Source organism: Atheta coriaria, unplaced genomic scaffold (genome assembly GCF_025399875.1).
Source record: "Atheta coriaria isolate IRGN ID8LTWV9N9 unplaced genomic scaffold, Caltech_Dcor_3.1 hic_scaffold_8_pilon, whole genome shotgun sequence".
In the NCBI taxonomy this organism is placed as follows: domain Eukaryota; kingdom Metazoa; phylum Arthropoda; class Insecta; order Coleoptera; family Staphylinidae; genus Dalotia; species Dalotia coriaria.
In genome coordinates this window covers 8,548,749-8,576,710 of record NW_027045450.1, presented here as the reverse complement: position 1 = coordinate 8,576,710, position 27,962 = coordinate 8,548,749, and the positions used below count along the sequence as shown (strand labels likewise).

General features: G+C 35.5%; 1 protein-coding gene and 4 long non-coding RNA genes across 7 annotated transcripts; 2 read left to right on the top strand and 3 right to left on the bottom strand.

Annotated features, from left to right (window-relative positions):
- The first annotated feature begins 13,407 nt into the window (after positions 1-13,407).
- On the top strand, positions 13,408-14,044 carry LOC135797579 (uncharacterized). The gene is made up of 2 exons (XR_010549583.1): positions 13,408-13,749; positions 13,823-14,044. It is a non-coding gene; the product is annotated as an uncharacterized lncRNA (long non-coding RNA).
- A 2,117-nt stretch (positions 14,045-16,161) lies between these two features.
- Positions 16,162-16,639, bottom strand: LOC135797331 (uncharacterized). The gene is made up of 2 exons (XR_010549514.1): positions 16,425-16,639; positions 16,162-16,349 (listed from the first exon to the last, which is right to left on the bottom strand). It is a non-coding gene; the product is annotated as an uncharacterized lncRNA (long non-coding RNA).
- A 427-nt stretch (positions 16,640-17,066) lies between these two features.
- On the top strand, positions 17,067-17,527 carry LOC135797261 (uncharacterized). The gene is made up of 2 exons (XR_010549508.1): positions 17,067-17,274; positions 17,357-17,527. It is a non-coding gene; the product is annotated as an uncharacterized lncRNA (long non-coding RNA).
- Positions 17,528-19,207: 1,680 nt separating this feature from the next.
- Positions 19,208-19,946, bottom strand: LOC135797586 (uncharacterized). Its single transcript, XR_010549585.1, has 2 exons — positions 19,503-19,946; positions 19,208-19,429 (listed from the first exon to the last, which is right to left on the bottom strand). It is a non-coding gene; the product is annotated as an uncharacterized lncRNA (long non-coding RNA).
- A 3,511-nt stretch (positions 19,947-23,457) lies between these two features.
- Positions 23,458-27,673, bottom strand: LOC135797263 (U2 snRNP-associated SURP motif-containing protein-like). 3 transcript variants are annotated; one of them, XM_065309510.1, is made up of 13 exons: positions 27,514-27,673; positions 27,342-27,458; positions 27,171-27,267; positions 26,928-27,117; positions 26,707-26,866; positions 26,476-26,641; positions 25,974-26,316; positions 25,802-25,917; positions 24,891-25,580; positions 24,643-24,832; positions 24,325-24,522; positions 24,124-24,186; positions 23,458-24,009 (listed from the first exon to the last, which is right to left on the bottom strand). In XM_065309510.1, the coding sequence occupies exons 1-13, from the start codon at positions 27,529-27,531 to the stop codon at positions 23,760-23,762; spliced, it is 2,598 nt and encodes an 865-aa protein (XP_065165582.1). In that variant the 5' UTR covers positions 27,532-27,673; the 3' UTR covers positions 23,458-23,759. The 3 variants fall into 3 exon arrangements, with proteins under 3 accessions (XP_065165582.1, XP_065165583.1, XP_065165584.1); XM_065309511.1 differs by having other exon boundaries at positions 27,342-27,455; XM_065309512.1 differs by lacking the exons at positions 23,458-24,009; positions 24,124-24,186 and having other exon boundaries at positions 24,401-24,572.
- Between the last annotated feature and the right edge of the window lie 289 nt (positions 27,674-27,962).

Here is a 27,962-nt window from a genome sequence, read left to right as displayed (position 1 = left end):
AAACCAATTTTAATATTAAAATTGCAAATAGGGCCTAAACGGTCATAGTTATCAAAAAAAAGTTGCTAAAATAATCGACGTAGACTTAAATTCTCTTTCTGAATCCAAAAACAGAATTCAAAATTTTTAATATTTCGGCTTAAAATTAAAAAACAATTTAGTAATTTCCACAATTTTTATAAAATTTCATTTATTTTTGGCTATAACTTGCTTAATATTAGATTATTTACATCAAAATTTTCGTCATACCTTTGAAATAATATCTATTTTGATCTAACTCATTAAAATTTTATATTTTCCACGATTAAAATGCACTTTCCCCACTTTACAATGGACAACTTTATGTACTATTCGAATCTAAATATGCGAATGCGATTTGAATGTGAATACATACATCAAGCAGTGGCGCACATTACGCACGTTCACGTTGCACGCACAACTATCGCCAGCTTGCCGGTAATTAATTAACATTGTTATAATACAGACGGCGTCGGCGATGAATGCTAATATCTGTGGAATAAGCCAGTGTTGGCTGGCCGCGTTCAGTAGGAAGCGTTGTGAACGCCGAGAAGCGTTGTGTCTGGGAGGCGGCGGCCACGGTGGCGGCGGCGGCGGTCTCGAGCGCTCGGATTTAATGTGCCACTTAGCGTCGGGCGCGTTATTAGCTCGCTTTCCGCGCGAACAAACCGCCAACGCCGCGCGCTGCCAGACGCAATATGTATTTTGGGTTGTCTACATTAGCACACATATGCAATCCGATGGAAATCACATTTTGACTATTCTAACCTCTACATACAACTATTCAGGACCAAACATAACCAAACATAACCTTACATTTAACATAACTAAATATTTAAACATTTTATTGAAGTTTCAAACAGTTTGAGTTAATTTTTTTTATGTTTTTTGTTATAACTTCGACAATTATTAATATTTTTAATATAAAATTAATATATAAATATTAGAATAAATATACTCCTCTTAATTGTCAATTATTTTTATTTATTTTACTCCTATCACGAGATATTGACAATTAATCTTTTGTAGCCAAAATTTTTGAATATTTTTACGTTTTTGGTCATAACTCGCTCAATTTTTATTTAATCACTACCAAATTTGGAATATATATTCCTAGATAAATTATCTACGAACCTGCTAACTCAAATTTACCAAAATTTATCCCTATACATCATTATTGAGGTTAGAAAGTGACACAAACAATTTAACATCTAATTTTATATTGTTTGCATTGTTATCAACACCATGTTTACTTAAAACACACTCCTCCGTTCTAAAAATTGTATAATCAAATTAATTCACTGTTAAATTCCACCCACATACACAAATCTCTCCGCGCGCTTGGGCGCTGCAAACGCGAGCAAATAAGCTATTCAGCAATTCATTCGTAATAATAAAAGTGGTCCGGCGCTCCAGCAGGGCTGTTATCTAACATTTTTATTCGCCTATAAATATACTACGTTCCGGTTTCCGGTTCGCAAGCCGACTTGCTCGAGTCGAGTCGGAGTGGCGCTTAATTCGAAACTCGAAGAAAATCCGAAAGACGCCATGCATGTCCCGCGATGTCCTGATTTGGTATTCATCCGTAATATTGTCCAGCATCAGGACAACAGATATAAATTCCACGACGTACGGAAGAAACGTACGCGTCGTATTTATCGAAAGTCGCGCTCGGTGTGTTTGTGCGTCTTAAAATAAAGATATGAAATCATATTTGCATGGGAATGGTGGAGGCGCCCGGGCTGTAATCGCAGCTCGCAACGTGCAAGCTTTGAAAGCTTAGAACTGAATTCGAGAGTGGAGTCGAGTCACGTTGACCGAAAATCAAATATCACATAAAATAACATTATCTGGATAATAATTTAAATATTCTTTTGTTGTTAAATGTAATATTTATTTTTAATTGGCTTGATATTAATATAACAGTGTAAAGTACTTTAGTCACGGCTGTAAGAAAAAAATTTATTATATTGTTCCGAATATTTCAAATGTTTGTCCCTCTTTTAAGAATTGAAAATTCAAGTAGGTAATAACATACACCATCATGAATCTTACTTTATCTCCACTTGAATGAAAGAAAGTTAAAAGATCGAAACTGCTGTGACAAGTGTGAAGCCCACAGCCGCAGGCCCCCAACAATACAGATAGTGCAACACGAAGCAGCAAAAGTAGAAAAGTAGAAAAAGATTTATTGTTATTTCGGGTAGGATTGCAACCCAAAAGGCAGACGCACGCACCCACAACCCCTACTCCAGCCGCAACCAGCCACGCTCGGTCGACGACGGCGGTGTATTTGCGGTCGCGGACAAATCCGCTCCGATGAAGCCTATTATCACCGGTTAACTCGGTCGCGATAAAAGTTACAAAACGTATAACACCCTTGCTAACGCCCCGAAAACACCTGCGATAAATACTCCACACGTCCAGTGTATATGTGTAAATGTGTGTGGGTGTTAGCAGTGCCAAGTTGTAATTATTAGCTTGCTGCTCGAGATTGCGAGATTGGCGCTGGGATTAAATCCGTTTTGTCAAATTGCCTTCCGATGTGATACATATCGAGTATGTATTAGGTTGCAATTTATCTCGCCGTCATCTCGTGGTAGCGCCCGCCGCTCATTAATCACGGGATTCGCAGCAGGACGCGGACAAAAAGAAGCTGCAAAGCTCGCATCGACTGCCAGCCGAGGCGGTGACAAATCGTGTGTGATGCTCATTCGCACCAGATCTACAAAGATCTTCTTGCATTCAACGCCTGAACACTTAAAAATTAGTTTTTGATTAATTTATTTCGATTTGATCGAAGAAAATTCATCTTTTGTGTTTGAAATTTACTTAAGTGAAGAATACCAGTCTAAAATTATAAAATCATGATTTTTAATGTTTCTTAATTAATAATTCAATAACTACAAAAGCTATTGCAATTATTAAAATTTATATCGATTTAGCGTTAAATTCTGCGAATGATAACATTTATTGTAATATATTATTGTATTTAATTAAATAATTATTAACAAAAAACTTTTATATATTAAAAAAATTAAAAAGTAAATTAAATTATTAATAATTTATTAATGCATAATGCAAATAAAATAATTTTTTAGTATAAGATGTAGAATTTAATTATAAATCATATAGTGAAAGAATTTTTGCAATATCTTTATTAGTTTTTATATTATTTAATAAAATTGTGAAAAAAAACAAATTTTCCCATTTTTAGACCGTTGTTCTTCACATATTGTATTTTCTGCTCGAAAACTTTGCAACATTTTTTTACTTGATTTAAAGTTGTGTTTACTTGATAAAGTAAAGTACAGCAATGAAGTGATAACCGCACCTATGGGACTCGTAGCTCGCCATTCGCGGATTTGACGATTCCGATCGCGAGCGCGCAACTTCGACATCAATAAGCGCGCCACGAACAACTTGGCCAAACATGGCCGCCATTGCCATTGCCGTGCACCACCAGCGTAATAACATCATTCATTTCGTTAGGTCCTTTTTTCCCGATGAGAGACTCCTCTGCGTCATTCGTCCCCGGCAACGCAATAACGGATGGAAATTCTGCACGACGACTAAAAAGAAAACGAGATAACAAGCGCGCTCGAACGTAGGCTTCCCAATATACACAATCAACACACACGGGTAGCCTACTCAATTGTCGAGTTTGCTGTGTTTTTTCTCTGTGTGTGAATGCATGAGCGGACGGAAATGAAAATGACTGGAAATTCCGTTGCGCCTTCCGTTTCGGATACATTCGCGGCGGCGACCTCCGCGAGACCGCTAAACCGCCGCCGCCCGCCGTCATTGTCATGCAGCACGTCGAACGCGATGAAACGTTGGCGGACTGCGGAAAGACTACTCCGACCAAGACGCACACCATTCCACCGCACAGCCTTACATTTACATCGAATGTTTTTCGGGGGCGGCGGAGACGGCGGGGGCGGCTGCGATGTCGAAGCAGGTTACTCGTGCCACGTAGAGCGCATTTCAACATTCCGTTAGTCGCATATTCGACTAAGCGAATTGAACGAATTGAATACACGTCGGCGGCGGCCAAAGAGTTTAACTTACACGGGCGGCACGCAAAGGCGGCACGTAGAAACAATCATATATCTGTCACCTGCCGTCGCGTCATAAACATATCTTCACGTGTGTGGAATTCATAGCGTACATCTTTTTGATATACACTTTAACCTAACTTTTAAACTATTAATTTTAATATTACCTTTTTTCCAAATATTTTGAAGTTAAAATTAATAAAACATAATTTTACTTTAAATATTTCTATTTTTAACGACTAATAAAATAGTTTTTAATTATTATTTTTTGATATTCTGCGGACATATTGTATGTAATTGATGCAATTAATGTACTTAGCGAGTTTACCAAACACATAACAAATTTTTATTGAGCATATTATGCTTTTTATTGTCGTTTAAAATTAAACGGGTCATTTACACGTGTTTTTATACGCGGGTTGTTCCATAATAAACAGAACATGTCTGGCATTATTAAAAAAAATATTTTTTAAAACTTACCATTTGTAGACCCAGATCCTGAAGATGTAGCCGCACGTGTGACTTGAAGATTGACCATGAAGATGGCGGCCAACAGCCGCCATAACTTTCGAACTTTCATAGTTTTACAAACGAAATAAAATTAATTTCCCGCACAATTAAAACTTTTTCTTTATATTCTAATTTTTTCTTCTCTTCTAATTTAATTCTTTTAATATATTTAATTAACAAATGATTTCTTTGAATTTTTCTGTGATTGTTGAAGTTGAGCGCGAGATAGACGCGCAAACGAACGCGTGTTTGAGTTGAAGAGCGGCCGGTCGTCGGCGTCGGCTCGCCGGCGATGCACTGACGCGGGGCGCGCGCGTCCCAGCGTGCGTCGCGACGCCGTCCACCCTCACCTTCACTCATGCGCGACGCCGGCGACCTGGCGCGCCTACGCCAATGGCGAACCGCAAGCCGCCCGCCGGAAAACCAATGGGAAAATCAAAAGACGCTGCATGGGTGGGATCACGTCGGGGTGGCCGGCACGTAAGACGCGTAATTAGAATCGGCGGCGGCTACGGCGGCGGCGGGGAGCTATTACAGCCTACCTGTCTTATTCAACCACCAACACTCCCAAAAAACCTCAAAAACCTAAAATTAAAAAAAATAATTTTTAGGTTAAGATTTATCAGCTACTAAAGATATGCAACCCAATATACACTAAATTTTTAAAGCATTCCAAAACAACATATTAATATTTTATGGTTTCATATACAATTTAACACAATTAATTCACTTGTGTGTAATCGCATCAGTTTGCAATCATGCATAATCCGTTATTATTCAAGATTATCAGATTAACACCAACACGTCATCACTATCCAATGATAACAATCACATACCATCCTCTATTACTATCGTAGCAACTATAAACAAAGAATTTATTAACTCCAACACATAATACTAAAGCAACCTAAATTTCACCAGTGTATATTTGGTTGCCTATATTATTTTATTTGAGTATATCATATTTTTCGATGCATTTTGTTTCTTAACCCAACCATGATCACATATATCTCCCCAGGGTGGGCGAGTCCGGCCAGATGATCTGTCAGCGAATGTCAAGTTTCATCCCCCATCCCCAACCCTCACAACTCTCAACTGTCAACTCTTATTTCACACTCATGCGCCTTTCCTTCACCTTATTCCATACCTTATTCCATTTCATTGCAGAATGCGAAACTTGTGCACTTCCGCTGCCACCTTTATCAGCATATGGTAAACAATAGCAATGTCAAAGTCTCAACTAACAAGTTTCTCGTAAAAACTTTCCTGCGGTTGTCATTTCTTGTTAAAACCGACAAATTGATTCTTTCACCCCACTCTAATGTCATGAAGTTCTAACCTAATTTACGCCGCTACTTACATTTGAATAGGTATGCAACTTTTGTTTCATGCTTGAGACAAATTGATATAAATGCATTCAATATGAAAGGGGGAGAGGAAAAAAAGAGGTCACACCGCAGAAGGGAGGACAAACATCAAAACAACTAAATTCGTGTTTGTTAACTTTGTCGAAAAACACCGCCGCGACGCCAGCGGGAAAAATACACGCGTGTTTTCGGCGAAGGGGTTGCATAGGGATGAGGCGTTGTCGTCCTGGCAAATATGGTAGTAAAATATATCGGTCGTTACTACTTTGCAAAACTACTAATAACGCTTTCTGATTTGATGCCATCAATTCCCCGCCGGTCGTCATAAATTAATGGCGGCGATAACAATTCTCTTTGTTTTTTCCGCACAAACAAAAAACTAAACTATAGAATAGGTGGGTGTTTGGTTGCCTATATATTCACCAATCAAATGAATGTATGTATGAATGTATGCAACCCAAATAACAAACAGCGTTTTTTGGCTGTTTTTGTGGGATATTTTAATAACAATCAACGATTACAAAACTTTTGTAATTGTTTTACGCTGTTTAAAGTATTTTTATTGCTGGCATTCCACATGGCAACAATTCGCTAACAATTATAATACCAGCGAGACAAAAGCGCAAATATTAAACGCAAAACAGAAAAGATTTCCAACGTTTTGAGATTTTCCGCTTTGGGGGCGCAAAACTTTCCGATCGCATTGTTTCGTTTCCAAAGGAATAAAACTTACTTTAGGCATTTCATGATTCTACATTTCTTAATCTTAAATATTCCATTTATTCTACCTGAGAAATTTTTCATTAGAATTTTCGCTTTGAGTTAAAACGGCGGGTAAAAATGTGCGAAGCCATTAGATGTTGTCTAAGGATAGCTGACGGGATTGCGAGGCGCGATATGCGCGCGCGTATTAACATTTTCTCATTTTCGCCGCCCTGACGTAAATCGAAATTGATCAAAAAGAGGCCTGATGTGTGCGCGATTCGAGGATTTTTCCGCCGGCGGAATTTCGCGCGTGCACGCTTGTTATGCATGACGTTAGTGTTTCGACGCCTCGTGAGCTATTCGAGGTGGTAATATAATGCAAATGCAGCCGAGCCAACGTGAGAGATGTGTGATAACGCGGTTTTTCGCTTTTCACAGCTACCGGTTCGTGGAAAAAATCGCTACTGTATGATAAAAATATACTTGCACTAAAAATTACATTTTTGAGGATAGGCAACCAAAATAACAGTCATACAAGTTGCCTAACATCAAAATATTTCAGTTTTTTGTTAAAAATTTCGTTTTGAGCTAATTTTTATTAAAAAAAACATAAAAATTGTTTTTGGTAATTGAGCTTAGCATATGCAACCCAAATAACTGTAAAATAAGTTGCCTAACTCAAAAAGAATTTTCCCGCTTAATTTAACATAGGCAACCTAAATAACTCCTGTAATATAAGTTGCCTAATCTAAAAATATAACGAGTTAACACCTTTTACCAAGTCTTGTATAAAATAAATTCCCCGCTTAACAAGCGACTCATGCCTGGGAATATATTAAAAAGTAATTGAATCCGAACGTCGTCAAAGCAGGTACGAGTACTTCTACAGCTAGAGAGTAGCTCTGATCGCTGTGAAACGAAACGCGGTATCTTGAAGAAAGGCGCCGGATTATTTGTTTCATTAGTTCGGCGGACGACCCGCGAGCACGCGCCTCATAACCGCGCAGATGTTCCGAGCACAACAATCGCATATTAAGCAAACAAGCTACGAACACGGTTCGAAGTTTCGCAGGCATCGGAGACGTGTGCCACGCGGTGCATCGACGAAATAATAAACACTTCACGGTAAAGATGTGGAATGCATGTATTTTTCTTTTGCTCAAAGTTTGGTTTTAAGGGGAAATATTAGGTTTAGAAAAAGTGTTTTGAAGTGTTTAGTTTTTTGGGTTTTAAACGGAAAGTTTTTGATTAAACAATAAATATTTTTGTATTTAGGTAGATAATGTTTCTGTAAATGTGTACAAAAAAATTGAATGTAATAGGAGCAATAGTTTAAGAGATATTGGCTTTTAAAAAACACAAAATAATGCAAAATTTTTATTTTTGCATTTTTTAGTTTTTTTTTACTTTATTTTTTGTTTTTTTGTTTTTCAACCTAACCAAATATGTATACCCCCTTTACCAACCTCCAGTTTGATGTCAGTACGAAATCAATCAACGTGTTCGACACCCACGAAGAAAATAAACTTTAATCGTCTAGTTTAGCGCGTAGAAACTTTCCCCAAAACCCAAAAAGCGTAAAAACAAGCAATAGAACTCGAAATTCGTATATTTCTCGACTTTTGCGACTTGACTCCCAGTTAGTTCCTTACTTTTCTATCTTTCCAAAGAAAACCGGAGCGATTTTCGTTCGTTAGCGTTCGCACCGCACAGAAACTCGCAACTTTCAACCCGCGCCGATTGAATACCTCAATTGCCGCTTGATTTGTAAACTGACCACGTGACTCCACGACCTCCACGTGCGAAAAACCCACAAAAACATCACCAAAACCAAAAACTTTACGTAATTAAATGTCTTTGTCAATGCTATTCATGTTATGCAACTTATATAACACACCGTAAAATATTTTAAACGCTCGCAGTGTGAGAACGTGAGTCTGGACACATTTCGACGCATTAATCAAATAAACTGTGTCTAAATTTACCACAAAGCTCGCTTTTCATCAACGCACATGTTTCCAGCATCACGCATGACAAGTTTCTGTGCTAATAGACGTGGAACTAATCCGCTATGATCTGTGAAGTGTTGAATTGCTGAAAAATGTATGCAACGCAAATTACGTGCAATACAAGTTGCCTACAATAAAATCCCTAGATGGCTAACAACACCTGTGTACATGCTTGCAGGGGGGACGGAAAATTCTGCGAGCGACTGAAATACTAAAATACTTTGCTCGGAGCAGCTTGCATGCCGGCAGCGACTATTTTATAACGTAACTAATTGTTGCGGGTAATTATGGTTGGCGCTCGGCGTTCTAATTACGCCTCGCGCGCGGTTTATATATTCAGCCGGCGTGTGTGGCATCCGAAGAGAATTTCGTGTTTTAGGGATGGTTGGAAAAGAGGACACGCTGCTATACACACAGAGGATGACACACACTGACACAAATTTAAACCACAAACGTGGTCCGCTAAAAATGTGCGCACGAGTTAAACAAGATGGCTGACTGACTCCGCGTGTAGATGTATGAGCTAGTAGCGCCATCTACAATGACATAAGTTAAATAACATGTTGGAACTTTTGCTTTTTCTTTGTTGGCGTGCTGCACGTTACAAGGACGTGTGCAACGGTGGACGGTGTCTGCATGTCAAGTACTCCAGCGACGCCATGATCAAAAGCACGACGAAGCACTGCACACACATAATAAACCTTGAAGGTTGGAGGTCCTTGGAGCAAGGAGCAAGGACAAACATATGATATACGATACACGACTGGAGACTGTCCCCTCGACTGTGGAGGCAGGGAGACATGTGACTTGGTAATTGAACGTTATTTTTGCAAATACTAGGGAAATATACAGTGTGTCCAGAGTGGGTAGATCACAAAACACTTTGTATAAAATGTGGATGTTATGTTTCATCTAAAGAACGATACAATTTCACAGAATAATGTTTTTGTTTAGTTTTTTGGCAATAACGTTTGTATGATCGTTTGTATGATTATCAACAAATATAATTTATAAATTTCAACAATATTTGTTGATTAGTTTTAAAGATAATTGGTTTTGAAGTTAGAAAAAAAGTAGAAAAATTAAAACATTGCTTTGTTATTAATAACTTTGAAACTAATTTTTATAAACGAAAATTGCTCTGGAAATATTTACTTAATATATTAATAATTATATATTGAAAATTTGGACTCAATCAAAAAAGGAGTTTCTGAGATATTAACATTTAAAATTCAAGTTTCAAGTAAAAATATTTCTGAATTCATAGATTAATGTTCTTTTCTTGGTTTTTTTGCAATAACTTTTAAAGTTTTTGATAAAATTGAAAAATATTTGGTAGATCGTTACTTCATATAACAATAAATAATACTCGTTAATTTCAACAATATTTGTTAATTAGTTTTAAAGATAATTGGTTTTGAAATTAGAAATGTAGTAAAAAATTGAAAAATTGTTTTTTTATTAATAACTATAAAATTAATTATTAAAAACTAAAACAACTTTGGAAAAATATTTTTATCATATTAATAAATGTACATACGGAATTTAAAAAAATCGATACAGTAGTTTTCAAGATATTAACGTTTAAAGTTCATATTTCAAGTAAAAACATTTCCCATTTTGTTAAATTCACATCTCACACGAGAAATGCTCTCCAGAAATGTCTACACTCAATACCTTCAACCGGTAACTCGATATGAACGTCCGCGTCGATTCGCACGAGGCATATTTTATATAAACTGCAACGTGTACCGCATCGTTTAACAGCGAACGCAGCACAGCGAAATAAATTTAATCAATTCGAAACGGCAGTTGATAATTTGCGCGTTACGTTATTCCGTACGCGTTATTCCATACCCTCAACATAAAATTCTAGTTTTAAAAAAAAAATTGAAAATTTCATAAAAAATAATTCCCGCTGCGAAAAGAAATCAAAAGCTAGTAGACTAATCCGTCGATGTAAGCCGCTTGCTGTCCAGCTCGCTATCCTGCTCAATATCATCCCGTATCGGGGATTTTTCGATTCGCCTAAGCCTAATGGAGTTTCCATGTTTATATGCAAATGTGCACATCAACAGGTACGTCGCGCACGATTCACACACAATACATGCACGCGCGTACGTTGGGTTGCCGGCAATACAAAAGCTCGATTGTCCTTTCTTCATCCACCCTGCTTGCATATAACAAGCACAATCGTAAAACTCGCTCATAATGCACTTTCACTCTTGTTATTCTGTTATTTTGTTATTCTGCTGTTGAATTTGAATGTTTTATAATTTTACATTTATTAAAATTGCCAAGGGTGCGACAATTGTGCGCCTGTGAAGTTTTAATGTGACATTGTGGCCAGTGAAAGTTTTTGCCAATTTAACATGCTACACGTGTTGCATATTAAACGCCAGCGGACAATTTTTCAAAAATAGCAGGAAATGTACGTCACAAAGCCCGAAATCATTCACAAATCGCTTTCATTTCGTTTCGTTTTGTGCTGTCTCGAGACGCGACGAGATTTTTTACGTTTTGCATTTATTTTTTGCCCGTTATCCTTTTTTTGCTCCGGCAGGACTGAAATTTCGTGTCATTCGTCGTGGTTTCACGCTTGACGTTATCGTGATAGTGCGTCTGTTTTGTTCACAGCCGGCGGACGCCGGCGTTAATAAGAAATCAAATTTACATCAAACAAAGTTTTCTCACCAAGAAATCCAAGGACTCCAAGGACTACAAGCGCTAAAGACCTAGTTTCATAAAAAAACATTTTTGTTTGCTGTGAAAACTCACAAACAAGCATTAAAGATGGCGTTGTATACACTAATGGTGGAAAAAGGATAAAGGATCAACATGGCGGATAGAGAAAACTACAACCAATTAAATAAGATTTATATCCTAAAATTTTAATTTTTTTTTTAATATTTTCTGTGAGTTTAGTCAAAATTTACTAAAAATCCTTTATTATCCTTGAAATGAAAAACAAATGAAAGTCACGTCGTTCGGTTTGAATCAAACATTTATTTAGCGAACGCTTTGCTCAAGAATTCACACTCGCGCGGCGCAAAGGAAGTCCTTGCGTTAAAAAGGACTTTTTTCCTTTTTGCAGATGTCGCCCGAAGCGGTGCGAGACATCGTCGACACGCCGACACGCCGACACTTTGTGTGTGACTTGTGCTCGACTTTGCACATTCAGGATATACGACAGGAGAGCGCCGTAGGTCTTGCCCGAGGGGGTGGCGGCGGCACTGGAGGCGGCAAAGACGCGTCCAAGCAGAATATTTTAATTACGAGCCGACCGTTCTTTAAATTCCCGCACAAGTATGCAATCTTTGCGGTGCGCCACAGACGTTTCACAGGGTTGTACCTAAAAAAAATATTTAAAAAATTGTAAAATATAGTTTTGTTAGTTACAACGTTTATAACTAAAGAACGACTGGACGAATTTTGATGATTTATGATTTTTTGGATTTGTCTTGGTTTGGAATAGGATAATATTTATTAAAATGTTAAAAATTTTGACGTAAAGGGTGTTAAATAAGGGATAAAAGTTGGTATTAAGGTTTAATCATAGTTTTAGTTAAAAAATTGAATTAGAGATGGCGTTAATGTGCAGTAAAAGCATTTCTCTTTTCTTTTAAATAAAATTGATTTTAAAATATTGATTTTTTAAAATTCCTAACCTTAAATTTAAAATGTTCATATAAATAATTCGAACCGATTTGCATAGAGTAAGATTAATAGCATTTCCGGTCATAGACACAAACCATTTGTCTCTCTCTTTCTCTTTTTCTGTGTGTGTGTGTGATTGTGGGGGCGGGTGGAAAAACGTTTTGCGAGGTGGAAAAACGTTTTGCGAAAACTGGAAACGCAATCACATTTTGGAATTTCAATTAACATTGAACGATTGAATTTATGAGAATTAATGATGTGCGCCCCCGCGCGTGCACCTTTCGCGTTTGTCGGAAAACTACCCCATCGCCGATTGCCGCCCCGAAATCAAATCGATGTACGACTGCTGTGCGCGAATGCGAAACGGAACAGTTGCGGCATTGGCAGCGGCATCGGCGGCCAGCGGCGGCGGCGATTTACGCGTTCCGGCGGCCGGCCATTATCATTATTATCATTTCAATTATAATTATTAATTGTCGGCGTATGCGCGTATTCCGGCATAATTCGGGTGTATTTCAGGGCGGCTGGGTGTTTTTCGAACTTCAATACGGTTCGATACACGGATGTGTTTATTTGTAGGTGTATCTAAGCGTAATAATATCGAGGTTATATTTGGTTGGTAAATAATATTTTAAAGGTGAGAGGTAAAGTGTTGGGATACGTACGTGATATAAGGGTATTTAGGTATTTATTTGAGATATAGATATTTGCAAATAAATTAAAATATTAGTGGTTTACGCACTACGAGTAAATCCGTTAGATGGCGTTACTTTCAAATGTGGTTTTTCAAAATTTGTTTTTTGTTTTGCATTTATAAATTAATGCAATTATTTATACCACTATGCGCATACGATGAAGAATTAATTTATCTTTGATGTAGTATGTATTTCAATGCTGTGCAATTAGTATTTTCTTAATTATTCCGATTTAATTAAAAACAAATTAATAAATCTTTTAGTAAAACTTTTACTAATTAGAAATGTTTTTAATTCATTGTATCGTATTACAAAATTATTTTCGTGTCTTGCATTTCATTATCAATATTGCAAATGATTACAAATTTGTACCTAACTATGACGCATAAAATATAATAGATAATAAACAATATTTTACTATAAAAGCCCAAGCGATTATAAACCCAAACATAAATCAATTCCACATACAAGAATAAACAGTTCTACCAATATTTAAATAACAATTTAAAAATGGTTAAATTTATTTTGCAAGCTGTACTTCTATCAACTCTCCTGGCTATGGTATTAGCTCAAAGATGTCCTCATACTGTAGAACCACCTTGCATGTCTACACTTCCTTGTGAAGAAAATTGTAGTGATTCGCCTACAGAATGTGCAGATGTAAATGGTATTGCAGGCGAACTTGCTCCTGGCGGATGTAATTGTTGTAATACCTGCGTGTACATAGTCAGTAAGTATATTTTATGATTGATTAATTATAAAGTACTTCATATTGATATTCATTCATTTTGTGTTTGTTATAGAAAACAATGAACAATGCGGTTATAATGGGACAACACATACTTCCTTTGAGTGCCGCTGCAATTTCCAGTGTGTTGATGGTGTATGCCAACCAGAAAACAAGCCATGGTGGCCATAGGAAGAAGATGTAGAAGAATGAAATGTTAGTTTTGAAGTGTTTTCAAAACATTGTTAGCTCTTGTTGTTATAATGATTGAGCGTTGAAATAAAATATATTAAAATAATATTTGTTGTAATTATATTACAGGATCCAGCAGATTCCTGAACCTTAATATTTCAGACTTCAATTCTATCATCTAGCTTTAACCCTTTATATCTAAAATAATGAAATAGTCACAGAAGAAGTAACAATGAAGTAGAATGGCGGGAAGTATAGTCTATGGAAGTATAGTGTACAGTCTCCATAGTGTAGTCAATTGTTTGATGTTGACGTAGCTGTCGGTAATACAGTGTGATAATACAGTGTGATGGTACTATAGTACTTAGGTTTGAGCTTCATTGCTGGAATGCTAGATGGCGTTAAAGTAGTCAAATAGCCAGATGCAGAGGTATTATTGGCTAAACAATTTCTTTATTTTATTTCAAAAATAATTTTTTATTAAATAAAAAGTAGCCTATAACCATTCGTTATGAATATGTGTACAAATTTTATGATGATCGGTTAAGTAGTATTTGCGTGAAAGTGTAACAAACATCTGACTTTCGCATTTATAATATTAGTAGGTATGTTGATGGGTTAAATGAGAAGTATATTTTTAATCGGGGAACAAAATGTATTTGTTTCTGTTAACATTTTAATTATAAAACATGAGCAGTAGTTGGATTTGCATAGATTGCATTCACCCTTCCAGAAACCTGCTGCCTTACATTCCTCGTCACATTTCTGAACTCCAGTGCATCTTGATGAGTCTTTAGGAATGACTGTTAGTGTTGCTGAAAAAATATACATTTGTTAAGAAAAGTAAATAAAATTAAGCTAAAATTTCTATTTTTTCTTTAACTTACGAGTTGGGTCTCTAGCACTTCCAAATTCAAAGGAAAACACAGCGATGGCAAAGACGGCAAAAACAAAGCACCACTTCATTATGAATCGTTGGTTGTTAACTTCTGGTATTCTTCGAATTAAACTGACTCAAAACGTTTCCGTATATATACTAAAACCAGATCTAATTAAAAAATATTATCTAAATATTTTTCAAGAAGTTAATTATGAATAATTTTGGTCATGTAATTTAAGTTATGCATTTTTACCTTGTTAGTTCTTTCTTATCTCATTTCGATATATTTGAAAAGTGAAATGAACTTGAATTAACTTAAAATTCTATGAACTCAACGTCAAGAATGTGTTTTGTTGAGTTGCAAAAATTTGGGATCATTATTTATAATGTGTGCTTATTGAAGTTAATCATTAACTATAATTAAAAGATTATTCAAAACCAAAAGTTATTTAGTATCCCGTGCTACATTTAAATAGGGAGTTTTTTTAATTCCACGAACTTCAACTTATTTTAAATATTACTAAGACGTTTTCATACGATATGAAAGATGTGTGTTTAAAAATAATATTTCAAAAAGTTCTGCGCTACTATTTATTTTTAAATTGACATGTTTTTCTTGAGGGGTAGAAAATAATAGTATATTACGTAACAAGTGTCTAAACGAGGGTATTAACAACGTTTAGCCACAAGATGCTCATGCTATTTTTTCTACTTCTACTCTAGTTCGACGTTGCGGTTTTTGTATTTCAACTTTTTTATTTTAAATCATCGCAATTTGCTCGCACACTTATTTAAACTGTAAGATTATAAGTGCACTAGCTTTAACCCTTGGCTTCGCTCGCGAATATCTAAAATAATGAAGTTGCTTCCGTACGCGTCTGTAGTCACAGAAGAAGTAACAATGAAGTAGAATGGCGGGAAGTTTAAAATGGCTGAAAGTATAGTCTATGGAAGTATAGTGTACAGTCTCCATAGTGTAGTCAATTGGATTTGATGTTGACGTAGCTGTCGGTAATACAGTGTGATAATACAGTGTGATGGTACTATAGTACTTAGGTTTGAGCTTCATTGCTGGAATGCTAGATGGCGTTAAAGTAGTCAAATAGCCAGATGCAGAGGTATTATTGGCTAAACTATTTCTTTATTTTATTTAAAAAATAATTTTTTTTATTAAATAAAAAGTAGCCTATAACCATTCGGGGACCACTAAGAATATGTGTGCAAACTATCATGATGATCGGTTAAGTAGTATTTGCGTGAAAGTGTAACAAACATCAGGACTTTCGCATTTATAATATTAGTAGGGAAGTAGGGATATTTTGATGGGTTAAATGAGAAGAATATTATTAATCGGGGAACAAACTTTATTTGTTTCAGTTACTGTTTACATTTTAATTATAAAAACATGAGCAGTAGTTGGATTTGCATAAATTGCATTCACCCTTCCAGAAACCTGCTGCCTTACATTCATCGTTACATTTCTGAACTCCAGTGCATCTTGATGAGTCTTTAGGAATGACTGTTAGTGTTGCTGAAAAAAATATACATTTGTTAAGAAAAGTAAATAAAATTAAGCTAAAATTTCTATTTTTTTTCTTTAACTTACGAGTTGGGTCTCTAGCACTTCCAAAGTCAAAGGAAAACACAGCGATGGCAAAGACGGCAAAAACAAAGCACCACTTCATTATGAATCGTTGGTTGTTAACTGCAGGTATTCTTCGAATTAAACTGACTCAAAACGTTTTCGTATATATACTAAAACAAGACTTGATAATTTATATTTATATAATTTATGTTTTAAAGGGTAATAACTGACAATTTTGATTATAAAATTTATATATTGCTTTTTCATGCTTTTTTATATTAAAACTTCAATATTTGATTTAAACTGCATTTTTCTCGAATTAGCTTAAAATTCCGCATGTAATTTATTCACATGCGAAACCGTTTTTTGCTTTATCTATTAAGACGTTGATAAAGAAACACGTACCCACGGAAATAAATAAATAATCTAATTATGTTGATAATATTTCATTTGCAGTTTTTAAAAACCCTTTTAATAACACCTGTGTTCAACTTTAATAGGTGTACATTAAAAATAATAGGCTGAACATTATATAGCGTCAAGTCGCATGTTAATAAATCACATTCTTTACATATGACTTACGGAATTTTAAGCTTGTTCGAAAAGAATTCACTTTCATTTAAATACCAAACTTCACATACGAGTATGAAAAAAGTGGATTAACAGATAACATAAATATAATAATTAAAATTGTCAGTTATACTAATTGCGCCTTATGAAGCTTTGTTTTAGTATAAATACCGAGATGTTTTGAGTTACTTTATTTGAAGAGTACCTGCCGTCAATAATCAACGATTCATAATGAAGTGGTGCTTTGTTTTCATGATGCTCGCCATCGCATTTGTTGGTTTCAGCGCAGCTAATCCTTCTCGTAAGTTAAAAAAAATCAAATGAAACTTTTATTTTATTATTATAACTTTTGAATTATTTTATCGAATTGTGTGTTTTTTCAGCGTATACAGTCCACGCTAAGTCACGTTGCAATGCCCAGAAATGCAGGGACCAATGTTTATTTCAAGGTCATTCAAGGGGAGTATGCGAATCCAGCGTCTGTAGTTGTAAAAATTAGCAAAATGATTGGAAACACGAACGTGAATAAATAAATTTTGTTCCTCCGATAATAATATGTTTCTTATTATACCTATCTACCATATCCCCGAATATTTATGGATTTGCATTATGAAACAAACGTTGTCACTTATTGCTTAGATGTTAAAAATATATAATAAAAATATTTCTCTACTTCCATCTATACAACGCCAGTTTATCCACAGTATTTAGACCCAAAACGTGGTACTTTATATACGGGCGGTCAAACCGCCCATAATATTCATTATGTACTTGCATTATGCACGGGACGGAGCAGCCGCCTGCGCATGCGCTGCGCGCGGTATGAAATCCCATGCAACGTCAGTCAAGCACGTCAAAGCAGGCGCTGCTGCTGCTTGTATCGGAGGGGCACGATATCCCTACTAATATTATAAATGCGAAAGTCCTGATGTTTGTTACACTTTCACGCAAAAACTACTTAACCGATCATCCTGAAAATATGTACACATATTCTTAGTGGTTCCCGAATGGTTATAGGCTACTTTTTATTTAATAAAAAATTATTTTTAAAATAAAATAAAGAAATTGTTTAACCAATAATACCTCTGCATCACAGCTGTTGACTACTTTAACGCCATCAGCATTCCAGCAATGAAGCTCAAACCTGGTACTATGGTACCATCACACTGTATTATCACACACTGTATTACCATTTAGCTACGTCAACATCAAATCCAATTGACTACACTATGGAGACGTACACTATACTTCCATAGGCTATACTTTCAACCATTTTAAACTTCCCGCCATTCTACTTCATTTATTTACTTCTTCTGGCTTCTAGAGACGAGCAATACGTAGCTTGGCTAACGTCTTAGTAATATTTAAAATTGGTTCAAGTTCATTGGAATTAAAAACTTCTATTTAAATGTAACACAGGATACTAAATAACTTTTGGTTTGAATAATCTTTTAATTATAGTTAATGATTAACTGGTTAATATAAGCACACATTATAAATAATGATCTAAATTTTTGCAACTCAACAAAACACATTCTTGACGTTGAGTTCATACAATTTTAAGTTAATTCAAGTTCATTTCACTTTTCAAATATATCAAGAAATGAGATAAGAACTAACAAGGTAAAATGCATAGCAAATTACATAACCAAAATTATTCATAATTAACTTCTTAAAAATATTTAGATAATATTTTTAATTAGATCTAGTTTTAGTATATAGAAAAACGAAAACGTATTCAGTCAATTTGTTGAAGAATACCTGCGGTGGAACCAACAATTCATAATGAAGTGGTGCTTTGTTTTGCGTCGCATAACTGTGTTTTTCTTTGAATTTTGGAAGTGCTATTGACCCAACTCAGTAAGTTAAAGAAAAAATTAGAAATTTTAGCCTATTTAAGTTTTCTTAACAAATGTATATTTTTTCAACAACACTAACAGTCATTCTAAAAGACTCATCAAGATGCACTGGAGTTCAGAAATGTGACGAGGAATGTAAGGTAGCAGGAGTTTCTGGAAGGGTGAAGATACAATTTAATACAAAATCCAACCACTGCTCATGTTTTTATAATTAAAATGTAAACAGTAAGCAGAAACAAATAAATTTTGTTCCCCGATTAAAATACACTTCTCATTTAACCCATAAGCTTATATATTTCCAATAAATGGACAAAATTGAAGTCTCAAATATTGGGTTCAGGAATATGTGGGATCTGCATATAATTACAACAAATATTATTTTAATATATTTTATTTCAACGCTCAATCATTATAACAACAAGAGCTAACAATGTTTTGAAAACACTTCCAAACTAACATTTTCTTCTTCTACATCTTCTTCCTATGGCCACCATGGCTTGTTTTCTGGTTGGCATACACCATCAACACACTGGAAATTGCAGCGGCACTCAAAGGAAGTATGTGTTGTCCCATTATAACCGCATTGTTCATTGTTTTCTATAACAAACACAAAATGAATGAATATCAATATGAAGTACTTTATAATTAATCAATCATAAAATATACTTACTGACTATGTACACGCAGGTATTACAACAATTACATCCGCCAGGAGCAAGAACGCCAGCATTACCATTTACCTCTGCACATTCTGTAGGCGAATCACTACAATTTTCTTCACAAGGAAGTGTAGACATGCAAGGTGGTTCTACAGTATGAGGACATCTTTGAGCTAATACCATAGCCAGGAGAGTTGATAGAAGTACAGCTTGCAAAATAAATTTAACCATTTTTAAATTGTTATTTAAATATTGGTAGAACTGTTTATTCTTGTATGTGGAATTGATTTATGTTTGGGTTTATAATCGCTTGGGCTTTTATAGTAAAATATTGTTTATTATCTATTATATTTTATGCGTCATAGTTAGGTACAAATTTGTAATCATTTGCAATATTGATAATGAAATGCAAGACACGAAAATAATTTTGAAATGCGGAGCAATGAACTAAAAACATTTCAAAATACCAAAAACATAACAAATTATGCAAAAACCTTTATTTTACTAGAAAGCAATCATATTTTATTTTATTTAAATTTATTTTATAAAAAATTCAATTTAATTTTAGTTTTATTAGAAAAAAAAACGCAAATAAAATTAAAATCTCTTGAAAATCCAATTCAAAATCTATTTCTATTATTTTTTATTTAAAAAAAATATTAAGCAATTCAATAATTAAAACCAGTCTCTAAATTTTAATTCAATCAATCATAATTCAAAGAAATTAAAAATTAATCAACTTAAATAATTGCTTTCGTTTGTTGTTTATTCCTCTGTATGTGTGTGTTTGTTTGCCATTGTGCAAAAATGATTTATCGACACGAAAGGTTACAAAAGATATTGCACACCCCGTCACCCATCACCCATCTCCCAGCGTTTAATTTTTAACCACCACCCTCACCGCCCCCGCGCGCGCAACCCCAAATATTTTCACACTGGCCGACTTTCGCGCGTGATTAATGCCGCAAATGCGGTAATTGCGGTCCATTGTTCACTTGTGCAAATGTGTTCGCGCTCATAAACCGCCTCGCAACGCAACGCAACCCAATTATATCGAGCGGCCGAGGGGTAACAGTGAGTAGCGCACGAAAACAAAGGTGGCACCGCCATTGATGACGATCATCATCATCACCACCTTATACAGTCTATCAGGTGTGTATCTGCGCGCCCTCGCCGAAAAACACAAAAGGCGCTGCTAATTTAAATTAATGGAGACGTCTAATGTCCGAACGTCGGCGTCGTCGGCGTGTTTATCATGCGCCAGCACCGGACGCGCTGCTTAATGAGTTCCTAGGGGGCGGGCGGGATGGTACACACAGCGTGGAACAATCGCCGGATGGGACTCACCTTTAGGATATATTAATTAGGAAGTTATATCAATTAAGATGAAATTAAATCTAGAAAAATGCATTTTTTATTGAAATTGAGAATAACTCGAGAAATCTTTGATGGAATTTGATGAAATTATACACACTTTATTTATTAGCTAAGGAAGTGTCTGAGAAAATTTTGTTTAAAAATATTTAATATAACCTTAAAAATTTGAAGGTCAAACTTTTCTTAATTTTATTAAATAAAACCTTTTGATTTTTATTAAATATTAATAAATATTTAAGTGTTGCACTATAAATCTTGCGCTAAAATTTTTAGATCATATTTTTATGTAAATACCCTATGCATATTCAAAATTTGGTAATATTCTATAAAAGAATCTCCGAGAAATCCGTGATTAAAGTAAAAATTAAATATTTTTTGTTTTTTATATTTTAACCGTCAATAACTCAAAATTTTATGAAAATATTCTAATAATATTTTGGAATTAGATTAAATAAGTAATTATTTAACTATGTATAAAATTTCATAACTTTCCATCAAATATTAACGAAGTTATTCTAAAATTAAACAAAAAAGTATTGATTACTCTTTAAAACTAACTAATTTCCTCCCCACAAAAATTGCAATTGCAATTATTGATAACAAGAATCTAAATTAACCCTTCTGCTTACTGGCATCACAACCCTATATATAAAAAACCCACCCCCACACTTCTGAATGTCTCTCCTCCGTCCCCAATCGCTCGACCGCCGCGAGGCACCCGGCGATCACTTAGGATAATTCTCATTTCTGCTCGCAAGATTTTTATTACTTTCGAAAGTCCACCAGGCACGCCACCATCATCATCTTTGCCCGCGCGCATATCTCGCGCAAGATTAGCGCAAACTTTTAAATAGCCGAAAGCAAATTTTCCGTTTTCCGGCCATGACTGCCAGTCATTAACTTTGTTTAAAAATCAGACAATGTCGTCCCCGGCGCGCAAAAACCAAGAAGAGGACTATCAGCAGAAGGACCTCATCAAGGCGGACATTTAAAATACGTTTATCTTGAGCGCTCGCGAGTCGCACGTGAGCAAAGGAAGAAAAACGCCGCCAACTATGTTACAACAGATGTAAAAGTAATGTCAACCGTAATAAAAGGGTTCAAGAGGTTCAAGTTTGAGAGGAATGAGTTACAGCATCACGTTGTGATTTTATCTTTATCTTTAATTACAAAACGTGCTCGCTACGTGGGGTTGATTAGTTTAATTGTCAACTGAAGTCATAAAGTTTTTTAGTTTTTCTTTTTGAATACTGCTTCTCAAAAATTTGAATGTTTTACATGTTTAATCGTCAAATTTTCTGGATTACAGTGAATATATTTTAACAAAATTTTGTCAGATGCTTCTTTAGCTAATAAATTGAGTGTATATAAAATTTCATCCGATTTTATCAAAGATTACTCGAGTTATTCTTCTTTTAAATAAAAAATGCAATTTTTAATCGATATACTAGTACTTATAGGTTATTATAGGTTATGTTAACATTAGAGGTTATGTCAGTCACTGTTTTTAATGTTTTCTAAATACAATCAAATATTCAAACGCTAAATAAAGTTTAAACAATGAAAAACATGCATATTTTGCATAATAATAAGCAAATTCATTAAAATTAAACAAAATTCGCTCTTATTTCGTGTTGTCTTGCACCCAGTCACCATTTTTATCTTGAATTTGACATGATTGTAACTTTAAATACAATTTGTTCATAAATATACTTCATACTTGATATCTTCTTCAAAGTAATAATTGTTTACAACTGTAACTTGTTTACTTTCTGACTTTGAAAGATATTTAAACGAGTTCCTTCGTTGTTGATGTATTTAAATGTTTTATTGTTATTAAATTCGTGATGCAAGCCGCAGAAGACGAAAAGGGAATGAATGCGCCTGTAAAACTGTACAGATGTAATGAAAATATCATGATTTTTCATGCGACGTCGGTGGTTTATTGGCCACCCTCGTCTCGCCCCGGCCTGAATGCGAATGTCACATAACTGACGTTCAAGTCGACCCCATGAATTTTAATGATATTAAATCTGTCCTACTGTCCCTTTATTCGCGGAATATTTTCTATTCTTTGCTTTTCTTCGCCAAGTGGAGTAAACATCGGCAAATATTTTTGGAATTTTATAGTTTTTATTTAATTTAGGTGATGTTTACTTGTGTTTTATCAATAAATATATTGTTTTTAGTTTGAGAATAAGTGATATTAATGAGCAAGACGTTTTTTTCTATTATTTCAATGGCGTGTTTCAATCGACATTCAAAAAACGTTTATTTTGGATTTCATTTCAGATTTTTTCGTATTTCTTGCAAAAACAAGAAAACCAATCAACAGTATACATTATGTGTTACTGGATATGTAAATTGGCATTAAAATAAGCCTTAATCCAAAGGAAAACATGTCATATTTAAGTATTTCCTGGCAAACTAAGCAAGTCAAATGATGTGTTTCAAGTGTCCTTCAGCAGGAATATATTCACAAATGGAGTCGTGTCTTAGGCAACCCACCATACACCAATTTGGAACTGACACACCGCAGGATTCCAACATTTAAATTGAAGGAAATATTCAGGATAACTTTAAAACGTGTTTCTCCTGTTGTAGACATATCATGTTAAAATTTACATTCTTAAACGAATTACAAGTCTATACAATATCATGTGCAAGTATAAAAAAAAATAGAAATTATTCAATAATAAAGTCTACTACTTGGAATATTGGATAAAAAGAAAAATAAATCACACACCATCCTGTAAAAAAGGCCATGGAACACAAATACACTTCTTCGGACGACGACGCAGACGCAGCGCCGACCAACCCCCCAAAAAACGACTTAACAACTCTGGATCATGAACAACTTGTAAGAAGCATAAAGTTGTGGAATTACACATCTAATATTTATGTTTGTGCTTGTGTTTGCGCACATCGGGTGAACGATTTCGCACGCGCGGGGACGGCGACTTGCGATCATGCCTACCAGAGGAAGGTCTCGGGGAATAGGGTGAATAACGACCTTTCGAGGAAGGTGAAGGACTGCGATTGTGACGCGAGGAACGCGACCCGTGCGACTTGATTCGTGGGGGGCTGGGCGGGCTGGGGGCTCGTGTGCTTTTCTTGCGCGCTGGCGAACGACTTTTCGACCTAAAATTCCAGCACAAATCATAGTACGTAATATTTTTGCAAATATCCCAACATTTATCACAAGCTAGTCTTGCTTTTTGAAGTAATAAATAGAAAATGTTCAAAAACTTTTACCTGTGCCTTGATGTGGACCCACTCGAAGAGCTGCGCGCATGCTTTTTATGTTTTCTAGAGGTACTACAACATTAGTAACAAACGTAAGCCCACATGGTTCATCATCAACACGTAAATCAAAACATATACGACACAGTTTCATACTGACATGGTCATTTCTTGAGAAATAGAAAAGAATGAGTAAACGCCTGGTGTACTTACAGGTAGTAATCCTCCTCGGAGCTGTCTCGACGTTCGCGTTCGGACTTCCTCAGCAGCTTGCGCCTGTAATGCTCGACGTGCTGCGGCACCGTCCAGCCGGACTTCACCGATCGCTGGCCGGACTCTAACTCGTCCTGATACTGCATAGCTTTCACTTCAATTTCGCGCAACCTTGTGCGCCTCTCTTCAGTCATAGTTCTAAGTGTGTTTGTAAATGAGTTGATTATTTTTGCACCCACAGAGTACGTCTTGCATTAAATTGCGAATTGTCAAAAGATTCAGCTTAATGTATTGCTACACCTGTAAACTACCACCAACCTGCTATCCGTATAGTCATTGGAGCCGTCGTTGTCCGCCTGGCTGCTGTCCATGCTCTGGTCGCCGCTGTGCTCCAACATGTCCCATTTACTCGTGGTCATTGCCTGTGCCTCCACTTGTTCTGGATCCACTGTCTCCCATTTGGATTTGATGAAACCGGCGGTTGAGGAATCATCTTCAATAACAACACCTAACATACAAATATTTACATTATTTTAGTTGTTTTTAAATAAAAATTAATATTTTACCATCATAATCTGATGGAATAGGTGATGGACTTCTCATATTTTGTTTCAATGCGCTTTTTAACAATGCAGCGCCATCCATAGGTACATCTTCATCTGTTTCCGCTTCAACGGGACAACCATCAACATCGTCCATTTTGTCATCGACAGCTGGTGCGATTATCCCCAGAAACGTGTTTGTTAAATTATCCATGTATATTTTTGAGAAGATTGAATCTTCCCATGCTTTTAATACGCGCATAACACGCATTCGGAACCCATCGGCTTTCAATCTGCCGTCCATCTTGTCATACGCCATTTTGATTTGTTTCATTACCTCGATTAATCTGCTCTCGAATGCTCGTCGGTATGAAGAGGCTCGTGTAACTTTAACAGCGCAGTTGTGTAAGATATCGTTGATGAGGTACAAACGCGCAATTTTTTTATTTATCGCTGTGGTGTCATTAGATAAGGATTCAAGAATACAGTCGGCGATTTCTTCAGCGGCGTCGCTGTGTTCAATGCAGAACACCATTACTTCGCCGATTTTCTTGCGTTCAGGTGTTAGGTTGCGGATGAGGTCTTCAAGACGGTCACGTTGGGTTATTGAAAGGGAACCTTTGGTGTTCGAGCGGTCTTCGTCGTCGTTAACGAGTTCTTCTGGCATGCCGGCGGTGTAGTTGTTCATTAGAGGTGGTTTCCATGCAGAACCATCTTTAAATAAACAAATATTGATGAAGTTGTTGTTTTGTAGATAAATAATAATTATTGTTGGAGTTAGACGTAAAACACTTAGCAAAACAAATAAAAATTAGTTTTTTGTGTAAATTTAGTGCTATTTTGATTATTTTTAAGGTTAGATTTTGTGATCTTTATTATTGCGCTTATAATTACTGTTTAAACCACTTTAAGGGACTAAATTATAAATATTATACCTTTAAACATACGAAATTCCCTCGTATTCCACTCTCGTTGTGAATCGCCATGCATAATTGAATAAATCTTCCATCGATAGTAAGTGTGCGCCGGACTTTGATTCTCGAACAAAAATCTAAACAAATATTTTGAGTTTTTACACAAATCCACATTAATTATTATTTATTTTACCTAAACAAAGGATTATTTATCTCTCTATTCATGATCATAGCCTCGAACATGGGTCCTTCCCGCACGACAAACTCAACCATCCTATGAATGAGCATCAACAGAGCTCTGTCAGTCGGCGATACAACTTTAACTAAACTTCTAGATAGTATTTCATTGAGTTCCTCCGCACTCTTAGGCAGAACGTCTTTGTCCCTAGCCTGGGGTTGCGCGTTGAAAGGTAATCCAGATGGTGGTGGCGGTGATGACAACTCCAGCAGACAAGGTGGGATGTAAATCGGATGTGGTGGGATTACAACTGATTTTCCCCAGCCTAACTTCATTTCGTAGCCAAGAATATCTTTTCCTGCAAAAATTTTAATCCCACGTAAATGGTGTAAATGGTAAGATGCAATAAAATACAGAATATTGATGAGTAAATGAAGATATTTTCAGTAAAATTAGTGATAAATTGTTATTTACATTAATTCTGAACTATTTTTCTAGTTTTTATCATAAAACTTACCATTTAAGCAACGTAAAGCACGTTCCCCATCTTTCCGACTCATGTACGCGACAAATCCACAATTTCTACCTCGTGATTTTTCTTCATCTGATCGAGGCCACATTATTTTAATACTTGCCAATGGACCAAAACGTCCAAACACTTCCATCAGTTGCTGTTCAGTTATCTACACATAAATAATACAATAATTAACCAAAATACTAAGCAGAATGTTTTTTAATGTAAACTAACCTTGGGGTTTAGGTTACCCAAATACAAATTGGTTGTTGTAGGATCACCATTATCAAATGACCCAATGTCATTTCCCTTGAGGAAAAGATCCATGTCATTCTCCACAGCATTTCTGCTCATTCCTTTGTACTTATGGCGTTCTTCTCTTTCTTCTTGTATTCTAAACAAGTACAAATATGGTTTTGATAAGTTTTGATGTTAAAAACTAATTTATAGCTTACTGTTTGAGTTCTTCTTTAAATGACTCAAGATTACTCTTGCTGTTTGATTTTCTCTTGCCCAATCTCTCTGGTTTCTTCTCATTGGCAAGTAATTTTGCATAAGCTTGGGCGGCATCCGTCGTGTTTGCATCATTTGATGATAATCGTGATTGTGGTTTATACAGTTTGCCTTTTTCACGTGTATCTTCCTCTGCAAATTAATAATTTAGAACTATTTCTTATATTAAAGTTAAAAATACGTACTTCTTGCTCCTGCATCATACGTGCCTGCTTTGACCCATACCTTGCTGCCTCCATTTATTGGAGTCTCTTGGAAAGTCTCGACAAACTCTTGAAAAGCCTTTTACAAAATGAAATATTTTTGTTTAAAATATCAAATTTTTTGAAGTAATAATTAGAGTTTCATAGACATACATGTGCTGCAGCTCTTTCTTCTTCTTTTTTCCGCTGCTCTTCAAGCTCCTTTTTAGAAAGTGTCCGTTTTCCCATTGATCCAATCGAAAATGCCTTCAACTTCTGTTGGGGAATCTGCTATAAAATAATATTGAGGTTAGTAAGATTCAATATAGAATTAAACGATTTCTACCTTCAATTTGTCACTCATTTTGTACTCCGAATTAAAACACACTTGTTACACGTTAGTTTACGTTGTGGTTTGGTGATAATATTAATTAATAGAAGAGATATTGACTAATATCTACATAAAATATCAGAAACATCATTCGCGCGTCAGCCATTACAAGAGAATAAATAATGCGCAGGCGTGTTTTCGGGAACTGTAGGCAACTCAATAATCTGGAAATTTTTAAAATTTAATTCTTAATTTAAAAAGTACCACTAACTATTAATAATTGTTATTTTTTCTAATTTTTAAAAAGTTAGTAAGAGAAACGCTTTGTAGCTCGTGAACTAATACACATTTTGTGAGTTTCTAAAGGCCATGTTATAGTTTAAGAGATGCTCTACCTGTTAATCGACAATATGAACTGCATACAAAAGTGGAAACACGTGGAATCAATAATTATTGATTATAAT

Coding starts and splice junctions, on each gene's coding strand:
- LOC135797263 (XM_065309510.1), bottom strand. Junction 25,918..25,973: donor ATAAATAATCCTTTGTTTAG/GTAAAATAAATA, acceptor ATATTTGTTTAG/ATTTTTGTTCGAGAATCAAA. Junction 24,523..24,642: donor AATGACTATACGGATAGCAG/GTTGGTGGTAGT, acceptor AAACACACTTAG/AACTATGACTGAAGAGAGGC.